Genomic DNA, 17064 nt, shown 5'->3' with positions numbered 1-17064 from the left:
CTCCTCTTCGAACTATTTACAATATCCATCGACACAACGATGCTAGTCAACTTTCTTTAAGGCAGTAGGATTTCCTAACGATACAAACAGGATCGAGTATCTCGCAAATGATCGGACCAGAGTTCTCTCTCTCTCTCTCTCTCTCTCTCTCTCTCTCTCTCTCTCTGTCGAACTCACGGCTATTTGTGTGTCCCCCGTTCCGATTATTCACGTGGCGACAATGCAAAGAGACAAAGAAGACACGGAAGAAAAGAAAATGGACGCTTCTCGTCTGTACGAAAAGAAACGTCAAACCTCTCTCTTTCTCTCCAACACGTGCACTCTTTCTCACATAGAAATACATGCACTCTCTCTCTTTCTCTCTTTTCTTTCCATTCGTGATCTACAATCGTGTTATACTTTTTACAGTCTTCCTTTGATACAGAAAAAATGAAAAATATCATTCTTTTTCCAAAAAGGTAGACTTAATACACTCTAGCTCTGGGGTCCATATATATATATATATATATAGTTAACGTAATAAATAAGCTCGAGGCGTATGATCTACACCTACTTAGAGTGTATTTACCAATTCACACATTAACACTTATCGTAATTCCGCATCTAACAATCGCCCGTTTAATTAGAAGTAATTACAAGTCGTCAATCATACGTGCTCTCCCCTCTGGTCGAGCAGGCCAAAAAATATATATTTTTTTTATCCTTTCCTCCTTTCTAATGTACAATTGATCCGAAGGGATTCCCCCCTCCCCCAAACTGCTCTACGCGTTTCTCGAACGTTTCCAGGTAGACAAAATATAATATGTTTATCAATAACGACGAACGGAGGGGGATATACACCGAGTGTCTCGTTTCAACGCGACGATTCGAGACGATTCTGTGTGTTCCTCAAAGACGGGGCGCAGGAAAATGTTTTACATGAAGCAAGAAAAACTGTTTCCGTCTTTCGAGTAATAAATATCACCGTTAAGTATATATTCTTTCCGTTCGATATCTTTCATAGTATTTCTCTCGGCGGTCATCGACAACGTTGAAAATAATCTTGACTAAAAGAAGAAGAAAATGGGAAAAAGAGTGTGTGTGTGTGTGTGTGTCTGTGTGTGAGAGAGAAAGAGAGAACGATTTATTTATTTTCTCGCATGCTTCTTCTGTACGATCGATAGCAACGACGCGATCGTTTCGGGGTGAGAATAAATCGTTGTCCGAGACCCACCCGGTATATACTCGATAAGATACACACCGGGCCGCCACGTGTCGCGTGTATGCTCGACCTTTTCTCCTCGTACGCCTTCGACACAACCAGGAACGAACTACCGAATTATACACTGTGGATCGTTCTTCGAGCTGTTCCCTGCGATCCCATCGTTCGGTATCATATATCTTTCTCTCGAAGAACGGTGGAACAACGATATGTCTAACAGTGAACCGAGCACAGATAACAGCAAGGCAAAAATCAGCATCGTCACTCGTGGGAATTACATATATACACACACATATAAATATATATATTCTTTTTCTAAAGTGTATATATATATATATATATTTATAATAATGTTTATGTTGACCCTTTTCATGGGAGAAAGATCGTAAGGTCGACCACGTGTCGTCACGGAACATATCGAGAGCGAGAAAACGGAAGCGTCGAAAGCATCGGCAATCCCTAACTTCCGGCTTCTGTCCTCTTACTCCAGAACTTCGTTTCCTTATATATACACTGTGTTTTTCGAATCCGTTCAACGTTATTCTTTGTCAATTAAAAATTAACGATATTTCGCTTTCGCGTCACACTTTAGGCACTTTTCCCCCGCCACCCCTCCCACGGAAACAGGTATACGTGTCGTTCCTTCACCGTGTTTCACGTTTTCGTTTCGTATCCGTTTCATTTTCGTTTCTTTCGTTTGTGTTTCCTCTTGTCACACGCCACGTGTTGATGCTTTGGTTGGTTAGTGTAATAATCGTTAGTATCCAAGTATCGCTAACGTGTTCGTATCATTTGTTTTTTTTTTTTTTGTTTTCTGTTACTTATATACTTCTATCTATATGATTGTACGTACTTTACGCACGTACACGCGCATCTCTGACCGACTGAAAATATTCGATTCACGACGCGCGCGTCTTCGTATTGTTTATATCGCATATTTTGAGCTTGCCGGTCGCGCAACCGTGGCACGGATGCGCGCCCGATTAAGGCAGATATTGTCTCGCTTTCTCCGTGAGTCGGTCCACCCCCTTCCCCATCGTTCGACGGAGGGGGAAACGGAAAAATCGAACCGAAAATTCCCTCTAGTTTCCGATCCACACCGACGAACACGCGGTCTGTGTACTTGTCTAAAAGAATTGTAACATCTAACTACTTACTGTCCCCCGTCTCTCTCTTTTTCTGTCTTATCAATTCTTGACCGTCCACATTCACTTATGTACTTTTTTTTTTCCCCCGATTCTCTCTTTTGCTATCTCTCATTTGTCGGCGTTGGGTCTAGTGACGGTCTGCGGTATCACCGTCAACGACTTTGGGATTTTCGGCAATATCGGGATCTGATTGGACGTCGTCTTTGTGGTGACCTGTATCGACTTGGGCAAGTTCAGGTTGTGCAACAGATTCTGCGTGGGGCTGTTCTCGTTCGCCAACGAGCGTATGTCGCATATCAACGGCTCGAAATCCCCTCTGCTCTGACGGCTGAGCATCTCCTGTTGCATTCTCAGGTGCTTCTGGAACTGCGTATGAGCGGCGAGCTGCGCTTTCTGATACTGTGTCGACGATGATTTCAGGCTCGACGGTGAAACGCCAGTTGAGCTGGCTGAACCGGCACCGCTCGCCGAACCGGGGCTGATCGACTTCTCCGATAGCATTTGCTTCTGTTTCTTCAGTGTCTGGAGACGCTTGAATTCACCCTCGCTTAGTTGGAACACCTTTCCGCCGGATGTGATCGGCGCCTTCAGACCGTCTTTTCGTTTCACGTTGCCGTTCGCGGTGTTACTTGTGGATGGCAGGTTCAATCGTTGGAGGTTAGGCGGTGGTTTCTTGATGATCGACACGCCGGGATTCAGTTTCAGAACTCGCGACGGACTTCCTTTCGCGGATTGCTGCACGGTTCCCGTTGTCGTGGTCTTCGTGGTCGTACTCGTTCCAGGCAACGACAGCCTGTCCCTCTCGAGCACGTATCCCCCGCTTAGTCGACGTGAATTGTGATACTCCGAGGCGATCGGCTCCATGATCGGCTCGTCCATCTTCTCCGGTCCTTCGTACGATATCAATCTATTCTGCACAGACGTCGAGTAATTAATCGCGTTTCGAGACGCATTCGGTGCCAACACCAGATCACCGGATCGGTAATATTTTTCTAGAAGTATTAGGTGTCGAAGGAACGAACTCTGGTTTCCGTACGGTCTCTGCAGCTCTTGCCAGAGAAGTTTCGTATCCCTGTCGTATTGTATCATGGTTGCGCACTTCTCCCAGCCCTGGGGCGTGATCTCCCGTACATTTGTGAACTCGATGCTCGCGTGAAGGTTCATCTCTTCCTCGCCGGGGAATAAAGTGCGTACGCTGATCGACGGATTGGCGCCGAGTCTCTGCACCACGGGCGTTATGTCGTTGCTGGTCCTCGGTCTCTTTGGCAATCTGGTCAGGGTCACCTCTTTGTCCATCGCGAGGATTTCCACCACCTCGTTCGGACTGTCGCAAGATGGTATCGTCGTGTCCGAGGTTGTGTACGGATGCATTTCAAGAAGCTTGCGTTTCTTCAGTTTCTCCACCGTGCTCTCGATACCGAGATACTGAACGTCCCCGGCGATCGGCTCGTCCGTCGAATTCGTCTTCGTCGTACGATTCTCGGTGTCCATCTCGGAGTTAGTACCCTCGATCTTACTAAGGTCAGGCGTGGATTTTTCCGACGTAGAATTAGTCGTGGCGTCTGGAGATTTGGAGGTTCCACTCTTTGGCTGGGGTGGACACTTGGTCTTCTTGCGCTTCTCCTTGTCCTTGGATTGGTTGTGCGACGAATCGTCGTCCTCGTTGTCCAGAACCTCGATATCATGGTAATGTAGAATTCTAAATAGCAAAACCGAAAGATCGATATGAATCTTATGACAGTGGAGGAATTTATGGTATTCTTAGATCGTACCTCTTGCGATAATTCTTGAAGAAAGACCGATGACTCATGTTCATGTTGTCGACGTCCTTGTACTTAAGTTGGAGCTGCGTGAAATACCGACATAACTTGCATACAAAAGTGCCAGCGGCTAATAAAACAGGAACGCCCTGCTGTCCTAGCAGTTGATTCAGCTCCTCGGTCTCTGCGTTCGCCAACTGATGAGTGTAATTCCTCGCCAGTCGGCGTTTGCATAGGGCGCAAGTCAAAAATCGCTCTATTTTCGAGTAATGACTGACACAGAACGACATGGATGTATGTTGACTGGACTCCCAATCGATATCCACCTGCAGGCGAATAAGATATGTGGTTTAGGATACGAAGTACGGCGATAGAAAATATTTCTTTTTTCAAAGCGTACATTTACCTGCTTTTGTAAACCAGCTTTTATCTTCAACAACCAGCGACGTTTAACGTGGTGCCTTGCAGCATCCCTGCAATCGCGAGCTGAACACTTGGATACCATCAGTTGTCGGTGCTGTTTCTGTGGTTTCGTTTGCATGTTCGTTGGACTTGTATTTGCCTATGGATAATGAAGTCGATTCAGTAAAGGTATCAATAAAAGTGGAATTAAACGAAACAAAACGGGAAAGTGAAAAGTAAGAGGTGCACCTTTCTATCTACATGGCGGTAACACGCGTCGCACAAACAGGAGTCCTTGGTGAGGTGTCGCTCTATGTTTAGAATCTTCTTGCGTCTTTCATCTGACTTCATCTGGGCCAGATGCATCGGTGTGTCGAGAGAACCAAATTTCCCGAAGCAGTAGCAACACACATCTGCGCACAAACGTCCTGGATGAATGGAGAACGAGGAGGACTTCTCTGGGATCACAAGAGACTGGCGATCCTTTGGCGCAGCGTCTTCGATATCTTCGTCTGTAGCGATGAAAAAAAAGAAAAAAAAATCAACAATTACATGCAGTCCTCTGAGAACCTTGGCAAATGAACAGAATTGATGTTTAACGTGATTTCTCCAGCAAAGTGTGATATCACTTCGGTTGAAAGATGATTTCAAAGTTATGAAGTGATTCCATTTGAATTTTATAAAGCAGTAGCACGGGACAGCATGCTTGTTATTTAAAATGTAATTGTTATGAACATAATTTGCAGGACTGGTGATGGATTAGAATTGCTTGACATCATAAGAGAAACTGGAATGTAGATTGAAATATAATTTTCCACTGGAATTTGAACTCTCCGGTGTTCTTCTGTCATTAAAGGTCAAGCAATTCCCTCCACGGTTCTAAGGCGTATCAGACTTTACAGGGTATGAGGATATGTGTTTGTTTAATAAAGCAGAGGACAGGGAAACGATTAAGAATGTAGTTATTCCCGCAACCAGGATTACCGCAAGAGTGTCTGTGGTTAGTAGAGAACTTTCGGTTCGCACCAGAGCTGCTATCTCCCAAACCACTGGTTCCAAACTGAAAAACAAAGAACGGATTAATTAACAAAACATCTATCCTGTTTCATATTCAACGTCGGTTCATCGTGATCAACAACTTACCTCCTTTTGAATGGTGTAGAATTCTGGTGAATCGCCTTCTCCATCTCCGCGACCCTGCTTCAACACCATCTTTAAAGGAGACCTCGAACGCCGCTTGTCCCTGTCCTTCTCCTTCTGCACCCTGATCACAGTCTTCAAAGTCCCGGTATACTGTTCCTTCTTTGCTTTCTGATGGTTCAGCCTCTCCGCAGCTTTTTCCAGAGACTCTAGACCGAGCAATCGTAGAATCGATTCCTTCTTGGCTTTGTCCTCGGGTGTCTCCAAAATCTTTGGTGTAACATTTACACTACTAGACGACTCGCCAGACGTAGATGTCTCGTCCGAATCTTTCTGCGATGTTTCCGGGGTTTTCGCTGACTTACATTCTGTTTCCAACATGTCAATGTTTTCTGCTTGTTTGGTCACATGATTTTCTGAAAGATTTCTAGCCAGCCTATCCTCGCAGCTTGCTTTACCAGGTTCCTTCGCGATTACCAAGTCATTCTCCGACTTGCTCCGTGCACTGTCTCCGGTCTCTTGGTGTTTTTCCAAGCTACCTCTGCCACCCTCGGAAAACCCTCTGAAATTGGTCGCGCATTCTACACCGTCTCTATACTTATTCAAAAATGATCGGTTATTCTCATTGATCGTGGCAACCTCATTGTCCAATAAGGTCTCTTCTTTGTTCTGCTGATCAGATTTTCGTGCTTCTCGTTTCGGTCGTTTGGTCTTCAAAGAAGCTGACAGATCATCCTTGCGTTTCTTCACATCTTTGCTGCGTCGAGAGCGAGACTGAGTTTCGAAATCGTTTGCTTCCAATTCGGCGTTGTTTTGACTCTCCTCTGGATCTTCTGTGTTAGGCACACTCACTGCCTTCTCCTCCGTCATATCCTCCTCGTTGACATTACGCGTTGAGTCATGTGTTTGTTGAACATCTTCTTCTTCCGTTTTGAGTTTGGAAGAATTGTCACTACGTTCTCTGTTAGAGACCGTTTGTCCTTTTTCAGCCTTTTTTATTTTGTCCCGAGCCCTTAGCACCATTTTCTTATCTTCACCGACAGATTTCTGTTCCTCCACTACGTTGTCAGTCGCCAAATTTTCATCTTGATCCTCCGTGACTGTTGATTCACTCTGTTCGGAATTTTTACTTAAACTTGTTTCTATTTCTTCTAAATCAGAGCTGAGGATGTTTTCTGTATTGCTGCATATATTATTCTGTTCACATTTATCGCTTATTGTGTCATTCTCTGCATCTTTTTTACTATCCTCAAGGGAAATACAAGTATCATCATTAGCGACTAAATTGGCATTTTCTTTAGAATCCGAGTCTGAGTTAGAGGCAATTGATATGTTACTATTATCCGTATCTGTTTTTGTGTCCTGCACCACACTTGGTGTACTGGCTTCGTCTTCTTTGGCATTCGCTGTTGCCTTGGGTTTGTGTTGTACGGTACTCTTTTCTAACTCACTGTCTGCTTTATTCACAGTTGCTTCTTGTTTATTATTATCTGATACTATCTCAGATGTAGCAGACTTTGTTATGTTTTTAATACCTGATTCTTCCTTATCTTGTGCATCTTCTCTGGCATCTGCTGTAGCATCCTCTCTAACGTCTTTTGTTTGCAACTTACTCTTTTGTTGATTTTCCGCTACTAATCTTTCTACTTCTTTCGAAATACTCTCCAATGTTTCTGGTTCTTCAGAAGTTGTAGAAAGATTCAATGAAAACATCATTTCATCTTCAACAGTTTCAACTGTTTTTTCTTCCTCTTCATAACTTTCTTCTATCTGGTCAGATGCAACTTCTATTTGTACTTCATTATTTGAAGATTCGTAAGCAACAGATTCAGCCGAAGATTTAGAAGATTCAGGGGTTTTCCTTGTTGATTTTTCGGGTGATTCTTCAGAAGCAGATTTGTGTGTATCTTCTTGTAAAGATTCTTCACTGTTATCAGACTTGTGAACTGTTTTATTTGTTGCTTTGCTTAATTTTTTAACAGTCTCATTATTTTCAGGAGAACCTTTATCACTTATTCTGGGTGATTTTCTAACAGCGATTGTTTTTTTACCATCGTCCAACGTTTTCACTTGACCATTTGTTACTTGTTCCGAACACTTTTCAAGCTCCTCAGTTATAGTTGAATTTTCATTTGGTTCTTCCGGTTGTTCTATAGTTTCACAATTGTTCTCATTATTCTCTGTAGCATTCACATCTTCTGGAACATTATGCATACTATTATTTCCATCAGTTTCGGGAGACTCGCTTTCTTGAATATTTTGAGAATTTGTTTCTGCTGGTTCAATATCACCCATGACTAGTTTCTCAATTTCTTTGGCAGTGTCAGCCACTTTTGGTACTGAATTTTCTGAACTATCCGATTTGATCTCATTTTTAGAAACAGTCGACATATCTTCGTCTGTATTCTCCTCCAATCCCAACTTCTGGGACTCTGTACTCAAAGGTGCAATTATCTCTTCAATTTTTGGTACCTCGAAGTTTTTGCTCAATCCAAGACCTTTTTCTGGTCCAAAAATTTTACTTTCAATAGACTTTGCAATGGTGAGTTTGATATTCTCTATCATCTGATCAATTTGAGACTTTGGACTGCCATCTGATTTGTCTGTACTATAAAACGAATTCACTGTCTTTTTCATATCTATGTTTAAACTACTTCTTCGGCTCTTGGACTTGTCAGCAAATTTTGCTAGTATATTATCCTTCCTAACTTGATCTATATTGCTTACTCTTTTTATGTCTTCCTGTACTTCTGTACTCTTAGGTGCTAGTCTCGTATATTCAACTTTAATATTGTCATTTTTTACTTCAATCTCTGTACTTTTGGCTTTAGTTTTTGAGCGCAGAGTGGGTCCTATTTCACTAACTCTATCTACTCGATCACTGTTATTATTGTTCTCTGTTTCTGATCCATTCTGGGAACTATCTTCGCAATTTTTCAGCACTTCCTGCTTGAAACAAGGTTCATCTTTGGCTGTTACAAGAGCTGTTTGAGGATCACTGCCACTAGACTCGGAGAAGCAAGATTCTGTATCTACATTACTATCTGTAATGTTATCTACCGAAACTTCTGAATTAACAGGATCATCCGAGTTTAATCTTCGACGTTTCTTTTGATCCAAGTCAGAGGATATACCAGAGTCTGATTGCCGTAATTTTCCATTTCTTAACTTTCCTTTCTTAATTTTTCTCAATTGAATTGCATTTTGGAATGATTCCGTACTCAGAGTCTCTCCGTCCAATATACCCTTAGTATCTTCCGTATCCGGTTCCTTTTTAATTTCAATGTCAGGAATTATATTTTCTTCTACCAGCATTTTCCTACTTCTTTTTACTTTCCCTTCAATTTTTTCTGTTGCTCCTTGTTGATTATCTATTTCTGAATCACTCAACATTGAAGCTATTACCTCGTCTATGGTGAGATCTATAGAACTCTTAGCCTCCAAAAGCGATTTTGAAAATTTTGTGTCAATGTTCGATGCTTTGCTACAATCTGTATCTTTACTGTTACTCTTTCTTCCCTTTGTATACTTGGTGTCTCCTTCTATATTTTTGGAGCAACTGTCCTTGTCTCTGATATTGTTCCTCTTGAATCCTGAAAACTTTGTCGATTTAACACTTTTAGACAAAGAATCAGGGCTGTCTGAATTTCTCCCTTTTCTATTAAGTTTTGGGCTGCTTTTGATGCTGGATCCAGCAACAGAATCTGTATCTTTATCTTGAAAATATTCGTTTTCTATTTCCCCGCTACTTTTTGTTACAAATTTGGTCTTCTTGGTCCTGAGATAATTCTTGGCACTTCTATTAATTGTTTCTGTCCCTGCACTTTCGCTTTCTATATCGTTTACTTGTTGCTCCAGAAGCTTTGAATTATTATCAAATGTCTTATCAACACTTTCCTCTGGTAATTTAATCCTTTTCGTTCGTACACTTTTCTTAATGTCTGAAGCTAGTCTGCACAAATTTCTGTTACCTACTTTCCTTGGAACCTTCGATTTAATGAGATTTGCTTTAGCTACTCTCAATTTCTGTTTACGCTTAAGATTCCTAAGAACCTTTTTACGCGGCAGGCTTGCCTCTAATTTTGGAGGAAGCTGACTGCCAGTTGCCACAGCTTCCAAAATATCACGTGCAAGCTGCTGTTGTTTCAGATTGGACAAAGTCTTACCCTTTCTATTTTTAATTTCATTCGATGACAAGCCACTTTCATTATTCGCCTTCTGTTTTGCTTTGGAAGGTGCTAAGGGTTTCTTTTCCCTGGATGCCATCTCACTTCCACCCACATTGGGCTCCTGCAATTTCATTTGCAATATGAAATAACACATACTAAATGATGTTAAACGGATAACAGTAATAATTCTTATGTGTTTCTCTGAAAAAACATAGTATTTGATCTCTATACAGATAAAATAAAATAGAAACTCGTACAATCTGGAGGAAATTTTACTTAGGGAAAGACAATGTGGTGTAACGAAACTATAATCCAATAAAACAGTACCTTTCCTCTTATAAGCAAGACGGGAACAAATCGAGTGTACACCAAGTGGAAAAACTACATAATTCGTAGTTGGTTGCGAGTAGGTGAGCGGCCGGCCGGAATAGTGGGGTTGATAGATGCGGCCCTGGCGGTCAGAAAAATTACGTGACAAACTTTGCATTTACACGGATACACACGGAGCGCCTCTTCTCTCGGTCGGGGAATCGCATCGAAATATTAACCGTGATATTTTCTCGATCGTACCTGGTATCATGGAAAATTCTTGCTCGAAAGAGAGACCGTAACGCGTATTAACTACCGAGAGGTGAAATCCGGGGTTTAACGGGCCAGAAGTATCGAAAATCACGCGACAAATCGTCGCGAAAAAATCGCCACGAATAAACAAAAGGTCGGTCCGATTCGAGATTTCCGCGGTTTAGTACGGGCATGATCGCACGTTGTCGAAGGGATTTTTTGGTCGTACATTCGATTCGTCGCATGTACTCACCTCTCGGCCAGAAAATCACCGTCGGGGAGCGTGGTTTTTGCGGGAAAACGTGGAAAACAATTCTGTGAAAAACACACAGTCCCGTTGCAGGGTGTCTGTCTCTTGTACGCTGTCCTACTGTTTTCTAGCTACCGCCACCTGACGGTGGAACACGCGACCTCTCCCAGGTCCATAGTTTGTTCGCGGTAAATCCCCCGCGTTGTTTCACCGAGAATTCACCCCCTTCTAGGTGCAGACGAGCCGGTATTCGCAACACAATATCCTTCCAGGGAACACGTGCTCGGTCACGAGTCAAAAATCGTCCGATCAGGCCTCTTCCAAACACCTAAATCCTCCAGCGAAATTCGGAGCAACGCGGCACTTGCTGCTCTATACAGTGTTCGCGATAACTAGAACCCCGTTAGCTATTCGCTCGGATTTTCCATTACTCAGGACCGCCGGGTGACACGTTCGTCTAGCGGGTGAACGAGCGAACGCGACCAAGTTTCTCACGAAACGGAAAAAATCCTGGAAATACAAGCTCGTCGCGTGGAAATGCTCGATCTGGCACGAGAACGAAAAGGAAGACGCGCCCGTGCGCACCAATGGCGGCCACCGACCCTTATTTACCGAAGTCAAAATGGCTGCCCTTCGGTTCCTCGCACGTTCGAAACTTTCGGCGATTATTCTACGATTGCCTTGCCAGCTGAAACCTCCGAGCAACGTTTCGCCGATTCCGGTTCAGGTAATATCACTCCTATCCTCGCCTTTTTCGTTTTCTCTTCTCTCTTCTCCTGATCGTTTGCCGAAGTACGAGTTCGTTCGCATTTTCGTGATGGATACCCATGGATGAACTAGGCGAAGGGCCATTCTAGTCAAAGTTATACTGAATATTTCAGTTGTTAATTATTATTTTAGTATCGATTGTTCCGAAGCTTTCTTTGAATCTCGAGACAGTCGTGTTGATTGCTTGTTTCTAACATGTCAACATTTTTCACTGACTTCTCGAGTTCGACCCGTTAAATTAGCACGCGGTAGATGAACCTTAAAAAATAAATTGTTGAACTTGAAAATGCAACGTAAACTGTACGCCATATTCTTCTAACGTTGATATAGAGATTTGTTATATTGTGATTTCACGGAAAAGCGTATATTTGTTAATAAGAACTGAATTTTATGTGATCTTCTGCTAACCTATAAATGTATATATAAACAAAGCAGCACCAATAGTCGTGTGACAATGTAATACTGTTATAGAAATTTCTGGTGTAATTGCTCGAGAATAATTGGTATGTTTTTAATCCAAGTTAGATTCAGAAAAGATGGAGCACTTACAGATCTTCCCCTATATATGAAGATCCCTCAAAATATACAGATTATGAGGTAACGAATGATCCACAAGAGTGGGAGTATGTAGAACGTCTATTGAGACCTCAAATTATACCTAAACCTCCTCTTGAAAATCAAGAATATCCATCTGGTTGGAAACCACCTACTGGTGAGTTACATATTCTCTAAAGAGATAAACTTTCTAGACAAACAATGTCTAAAATATTATATACATCTAATTTATTAATCCATAACTTAACAGCAAAACCAGGAGATTATCCATATTACATAAATCGCACAAGAAATTATATGCAACCAGTTTATCTTAAGATTCAATTCAGAGGAATGCGAAAAATAACTAAGCTCTGCAAGATTCAAGGAGATATTTGGGCTTTAGAGGCCGAATTAAAGGAATATCTAAGTAAAAATTCAGTAAAACCAATTGGTATTCGTATAAACGAACTTGTAGGTGAAATGAAATTTAGGGGCGATTATGTGTCTCTTGTGAAGAGATGGATGGATTCCAAAGGATTTTAAGTATACTACAATTATTCTTATGGATTAAGAGACCATTGTAAATATAAAAGTGCTTTTCGTTATTATAATTAGTATTTGTTACAGAGAACAAATAAAGCAAAAAAACGTGTAATTTGTGTCGCCTAGTATTGAAATAATATTTAAGCGTTAATACGGAATTGTAGAAACGTAAAAATTTTATTCGAATAGTTAAAAATTCAACAACGTTGGTTTTGTAAAAATATGCGTTATATTTAATATTAAACTTCACACAACTGGTATGGAGAATGAATTCTGGTATGATGTAGCAGATATTACAATGTGGTGATAATTTCGTATTTTTGTCTTAATATTTAACGATAAAGTAAGACATTTATGCGTTTTCGTTCAATTAAACAACCAGTAACAAATGCATAAACATTCTTAAGTCTATTGAATCGTTTGTATTTCTATAGTTACGACGTACTTTAAAACAATTTATAAATTAAATAATTTAACACGTATATACGAAACAGAAGTTCTAAAAAAAAAATGCGCATACCAATGCAAATATCACTCCATTTAGTTTATGTAATGTTAAGATCTTGTGTTATATTTATACTGCAACAATTCATTCAGTAATCAAATAAAGTTCAAATATCACTCTCGACAAACACTACACTTACAGAGAAAGTGCATAAACTTAAAAAGACATGTGTGTCGAACAACAGAGATCTACATACAAAGGAACATTCTTTTTCTTGACGAAAAGAAAACACCCTATTATTGAATACAGGATTCTAAAGGTTTTTGTGTAAAGTTCGATGATACTTTAATCAATTTTTTTTACGTTTATTTCATGCGAACAAAATGTTCCGTTTAATAGCAAGGATAGGGCGAAGGTTTACTTGAAAATCTTTCCCTGATTAAATGCACGTCCCTCTTTATCCGCGCCAGTCCAGCTGAAGTATTGTTCAACCAACTGTGCTGTTTCTGGTTTACTCGGGTCTAACTTGGTCCAACTGTACGACTCATAGTCTACTTGCCAGTCTGGACACAGCTATATAAAACAAAATGATTGGTCACAGTTCATTTCTAAATAAAACGCGATAATGGAATGAAAGAAATCATTAAAACAAAAGGTTTACCGTGAAAGCAAGCTCTTGCCCACGCCAGACCCAAATACCGCTGATAGTACTATCATTATCTGTACCGAACAAGCAAGCACTGGCAAATGCACCCTTCCGCATTTTATCTAGTCGTTGATACATACCACCGATTAGATTGCAGGACATGAAAACCTGTGCAGAATGAAAATACAATTTATTTACATAAGTTATAATATACTAGACACACGTCTTTTTCTATAAAATGTTCTCTATCACCTTTGTTAATTCATTGTTGTATTTGTATTCACCAAACCAGATACTGTAATGTTCTGGATCGAACTTTTGCCAGAAATAAGGTATAGATTTTTTCTCATCTTCGTTAGAATAACATCTCTTAAAATCATCGAGATCAAAAGTGCCTTTTCAGCAGCTAAAGCTGCTTCTGCGGGATCTAATTCTTCAGCTGCCTCTTTCTTTGATTCCTTTGGTTCCTTTTTGGATTCTTTCTCTTTCTTTTCTTTTTTAGAAGACTGTAATATAATACAAATAATTGTTAGAAGAAACATGCATTTACAAGAAGCAGAATATTCTTTTGAAAAGATAATAATAATAATATTAACTTTTCCTTGGGTTTCTGCAAACTTCTTTGGGTCATATTCGAGTGTCTTCTCAGCCAATTTAAAGGCACCAATTACAGCCATAGATTCAGGCTGGTAAATCACAGTCTGGAACCATCGATTTACATTCTGGTATGGTTTACGTAGGTTTGGTTCAAGTATATATTGGTACAAATGAAGCAATGTCATGGCTACACTAATGTCAGCCAAAGTTAGCCGTTCTCCGACCAAGTAAGTACGTGTGAGTAAGTGAGAATTAAGGGCGGTCAAAGTTTTCTTTACATCATCTTTTGCATGTTCCACAGTCTGAAATTTATTAAAATATGTTTTCAGTCAAGTACAGTTATGACAAGAAAGCAAGGAACTTTGGAAATCCAAGCTTTATAATGTGAGCATCTCAAAAAAACATGCATGAAAAATTCATACACTATCATACAATATGCTAACATTTCTATACCTCCAAGAGTTACAAAACTTGTTATAATATTGGACTAGCTTTGCCTTTGAAGGAGGAACAAAGGTAGAAACAAAATGAGCCATTGAAAGGATTAATATTGTAAATTGGTAAATATGTTTCTGAGATGCTTAAAGGTTTAGAAAACATTTAGTCCTAAATTAATGTACTCATACGAGTACATCCAGATATACCGATTACACTGAGTATAGTAATTACGTTTATGATACTTATACTTTTTATACTAAGTAAATCTCAAAGATTATATTGAAATAGATTAATATTAGCTCATATTGAGATGATACTCGACATCTCTTGTTAAGTGATTAATGAAACCATGCATATATCATTTATACACAAGATAAAATAATAGGGCTATCTTCTTATAATGTTAACTAAAATTTATTAAAACTTGTCTTACACCATTAATACTTTCAATGGCTCAGATATTGAATATTTAATCTGTACCTGCTTATTATAAGGCATGATACCAAGTAATGGAAACACCCATCCACAACTAGCTGGAAGAATCTCAGAATCAGCAAATCCAAACCATTGTACAATTTCTGCACGCTCAAGCTCAGTCTTTCCCCTCAACTGATCGTTAGCAACTGAAAATGTAAGATTTAAATTGTATTATCTGTAAACTGTGCTGTGAACGCAACATACTGATTGTAAACTTTACCATAATAAGCAATTGCATTGCTTTCTGTAATACATTTCCCATCATTTGTTTCGAACGCTGGGACCTGACAGATAAAATTACACTAGTGTTAACAAAATTTCATTCAGAAACTGAATGGGCAATTCGCTCCTTTCTTGTCAAGGATTTCTCAGATAAGTTAAACGCGCATTGAGAAAGCTCTGTGCTTGTTACTACTCTCGTGAAACTTATACCAGCTGGTTTCTGAATAACACGTTACACGTAGAAAACAATGTAAACGTGTCACGACAAATCGAACAGACATACCTTTCCTAGGGGGAATTTCTTCAGGAAAGCTTCAGATTTGTTAGTTTCGCCGAAGACAAAGTCATCGGCAATCTTGACCTGAGCGCCGGAGAACTGAGCCGCGATCAGCACCTTGTAGGCCCTGAAGTTTTCTGGGTAGGTGTAGAGAGTCTGAAATAAATTGTAACTCCATTAGCTGATTCCTAGATTAAACATTACTTTTAATGAAACGTATGTCCCAGTCGGTTTATCGTAATGTCGATGTTTCGCGGTGCGAATCACACGAGAGAGACTTACTCCGGACGCCATTATATCCAGCTACGGGAAGAGGAAGTCGAAGGCCGGTAAAGATCGTTTCTCTTCGATGCATAAAATCTCTACACTAATAGATTCACCACCGAACAGTTCAAAAGTTGTCCACCCCACTCCTTGCATTTAAGAATCAGTAATGATTTCGACATTCCCATCTTATAACATGTGATATTCTACGCTATAGATCACAGTACAATCATAAAAAGAACATTAACAATCTGGGCAATATGCAATAAAAAATACATTCCATGGATAGCGGATAGTACACTGAAGTTCTCTGAAACAACCCTTCTACAAGGCGCAACGCACTCAAACTTTTATATCATTATACTTTACATATATGTATATTCCAATAAACATACGTCAGTTAACATAAGCTTCATTTGATTGAATCGGTTTAAATATAACTGCATAAACATTGTAGGTCTTGTACTAACTGTAGTAGTTTGTTGCTACTACACAGTCATCTCAAACACACGGGGTCTCTCGCGTGTGCCCGGGGGTTCGAGGACCCCCCTTACCAATAGAGATGGCGTGAACTGCTACTTGTGAATCACTAGTGATTCGATCACGTTCGTTCTCAATCACGATGATTTTTCACAGTGATTCATGATTTCCCGTGATCGTTTCTTATTGGTGGAGAAACCTAACAGTTCTTTACACGCGATACATAATTTGTATATTTCACATTAACAAACAGTCCACGTGATCAATGGCGCCTCCACCGGGGCCTCCGTGCAGGGTCTATGGCGCCGCCACCGGGGGTTCCGTGACCCTTCTAGCCATATAATTGGTTAGCAGTTTCACCGATTCGCCACGGATGGCGCCACCGGTCAAAAAATATAGTGGTATTCCGCAATTAAATGCGATTTTGACAGTGTTCTGGTTGTTTATTGTTATTATCAATAACAGTGGGTTAATCTACGTATTTTCAGCTACAAATTGAGTGCTTCAGCTAACCGAAAGCTGTCCGTATAACGGTGTAAGAGCTGTCCAAATTGAACTAAACGTGGTACGCATGACGAAATACAATGTCACCGTTGCAAATGAATGTGGTTTTAACAATGTTCTTGTAATTACTGGTTCCCAGCCGTTAGAGAGTATTATTCTACGTTCTTTAATTTTCGAATTTAATGCGTGACGAAGAAAAATGATGCCCGTTCTCACAAGTACTAGTTTCTAACTT

At 40.4% G+C, this 17064-nt stretch overlaps 3 protein-coding genes across 5 annotated transcripts; 1 reads left to right on the top strand and 2 right to left on the bottom strand.

Annotated features, from left to right (window-relative positions):
* Positions 1-1996: 1996 nt before the first annotated feature.
* On the bottom strand, positions 1997-10899 carry LOC107192618. 3 transcript variants are annotated; one of them, XM_015581920.1, is made up of 8 exons: positions 10635-10899; positions 10148-10271; positions 5655-9941; positions 5496-5571; positions 4761-5023; positions 4516-4671; positions 4122-4435; positions 1997-4048 (listed from the first exon to the last, which is right to left on the bottom strand). In XM_015581920.1, exons 3-8 carry the CDS (start codon positions 9915-9917, stop codon positions 2458-2460), a joined length of 6663 nt encoding a protein of 2220 aa, XP_015437406.1. In that variant the 5' UTR covers positions 9918-9941; positions 10148-10271; positions 10635-10899; the 3' UTR covers positions 1997-2457. The 3 variants fall into 3 exon arrangements, with proteins under 3 accessions (XP_015437406.1, XP_015437407.1, XP_015437408.1); XM_015581921.1 differs by lacking the exon at positions 10635-10899 and adding an exon at positions 10391-10511; XM_015581922.1 differs by lacking the exon at positions 10148-10271 and having other exon boundaries at positions 10635-10647.
* A 354-nt stretch (positions 10900-11253) lies between these two features.
* On the top strand, positions 11254-12507 carry LOC107192522 (probable 39S ribosomal protein L49, mitochondrial). The gene is made up of 3 exons (XM_015581802.1): positions 11254-11358; positions 11925-12111; positions 12205-12507. Exons 1-3 carry the CDS (start codon positions 11254-11256, stop codon positions 12477-12479), a joined length of 567 nt encoding a protein of 188 aa, XP_015437288.1. The 3' UTR covers positions 12480-12507.
* A 634-nt stretch (positions 12508-13141) lies between these two features.
* Positions 13142-15980, bottom strand: LOC107192562 (elongation factor 1-gamma). The gene is given in 9 exon segments (XM_015581853.1): positions 13142-13497; positions 13586-13738; positions 13823-13971; positions 13974-14076; positions 14167-14469; positions 15086-15228; positions 15303-15366; positions 15588-15737; positions 15864-15980. Coding segments are annotated over 9 exon segments (1233 nt in total). The 5' UTR covers positions 15876-15980; the 3' UTR covers positions 13142-13341.
* Between the last annotated feature and the right edge of the window lie 1084 nt (positions 15981-17064).

The sequence above is a fragment of the Dufourea novaeangliae genome, unplaced genomic scaffold (assembly GCF_001272555.1).
Source record: "Dufourea novaeangliae isolate 0120121106 unplaced genomic scaffold, ASM127255v1 scaffold355, whole genome shotgun sequence".
NCBI lineage: Eukaryota > Metazoa > Arthropoda > Insecta > Hymenoptera > Halictidae > Dufourea > Dufourea novaeangliae.
This window is presented reverse-complemented; position numbering and strand designations above follow the sequence as displayed.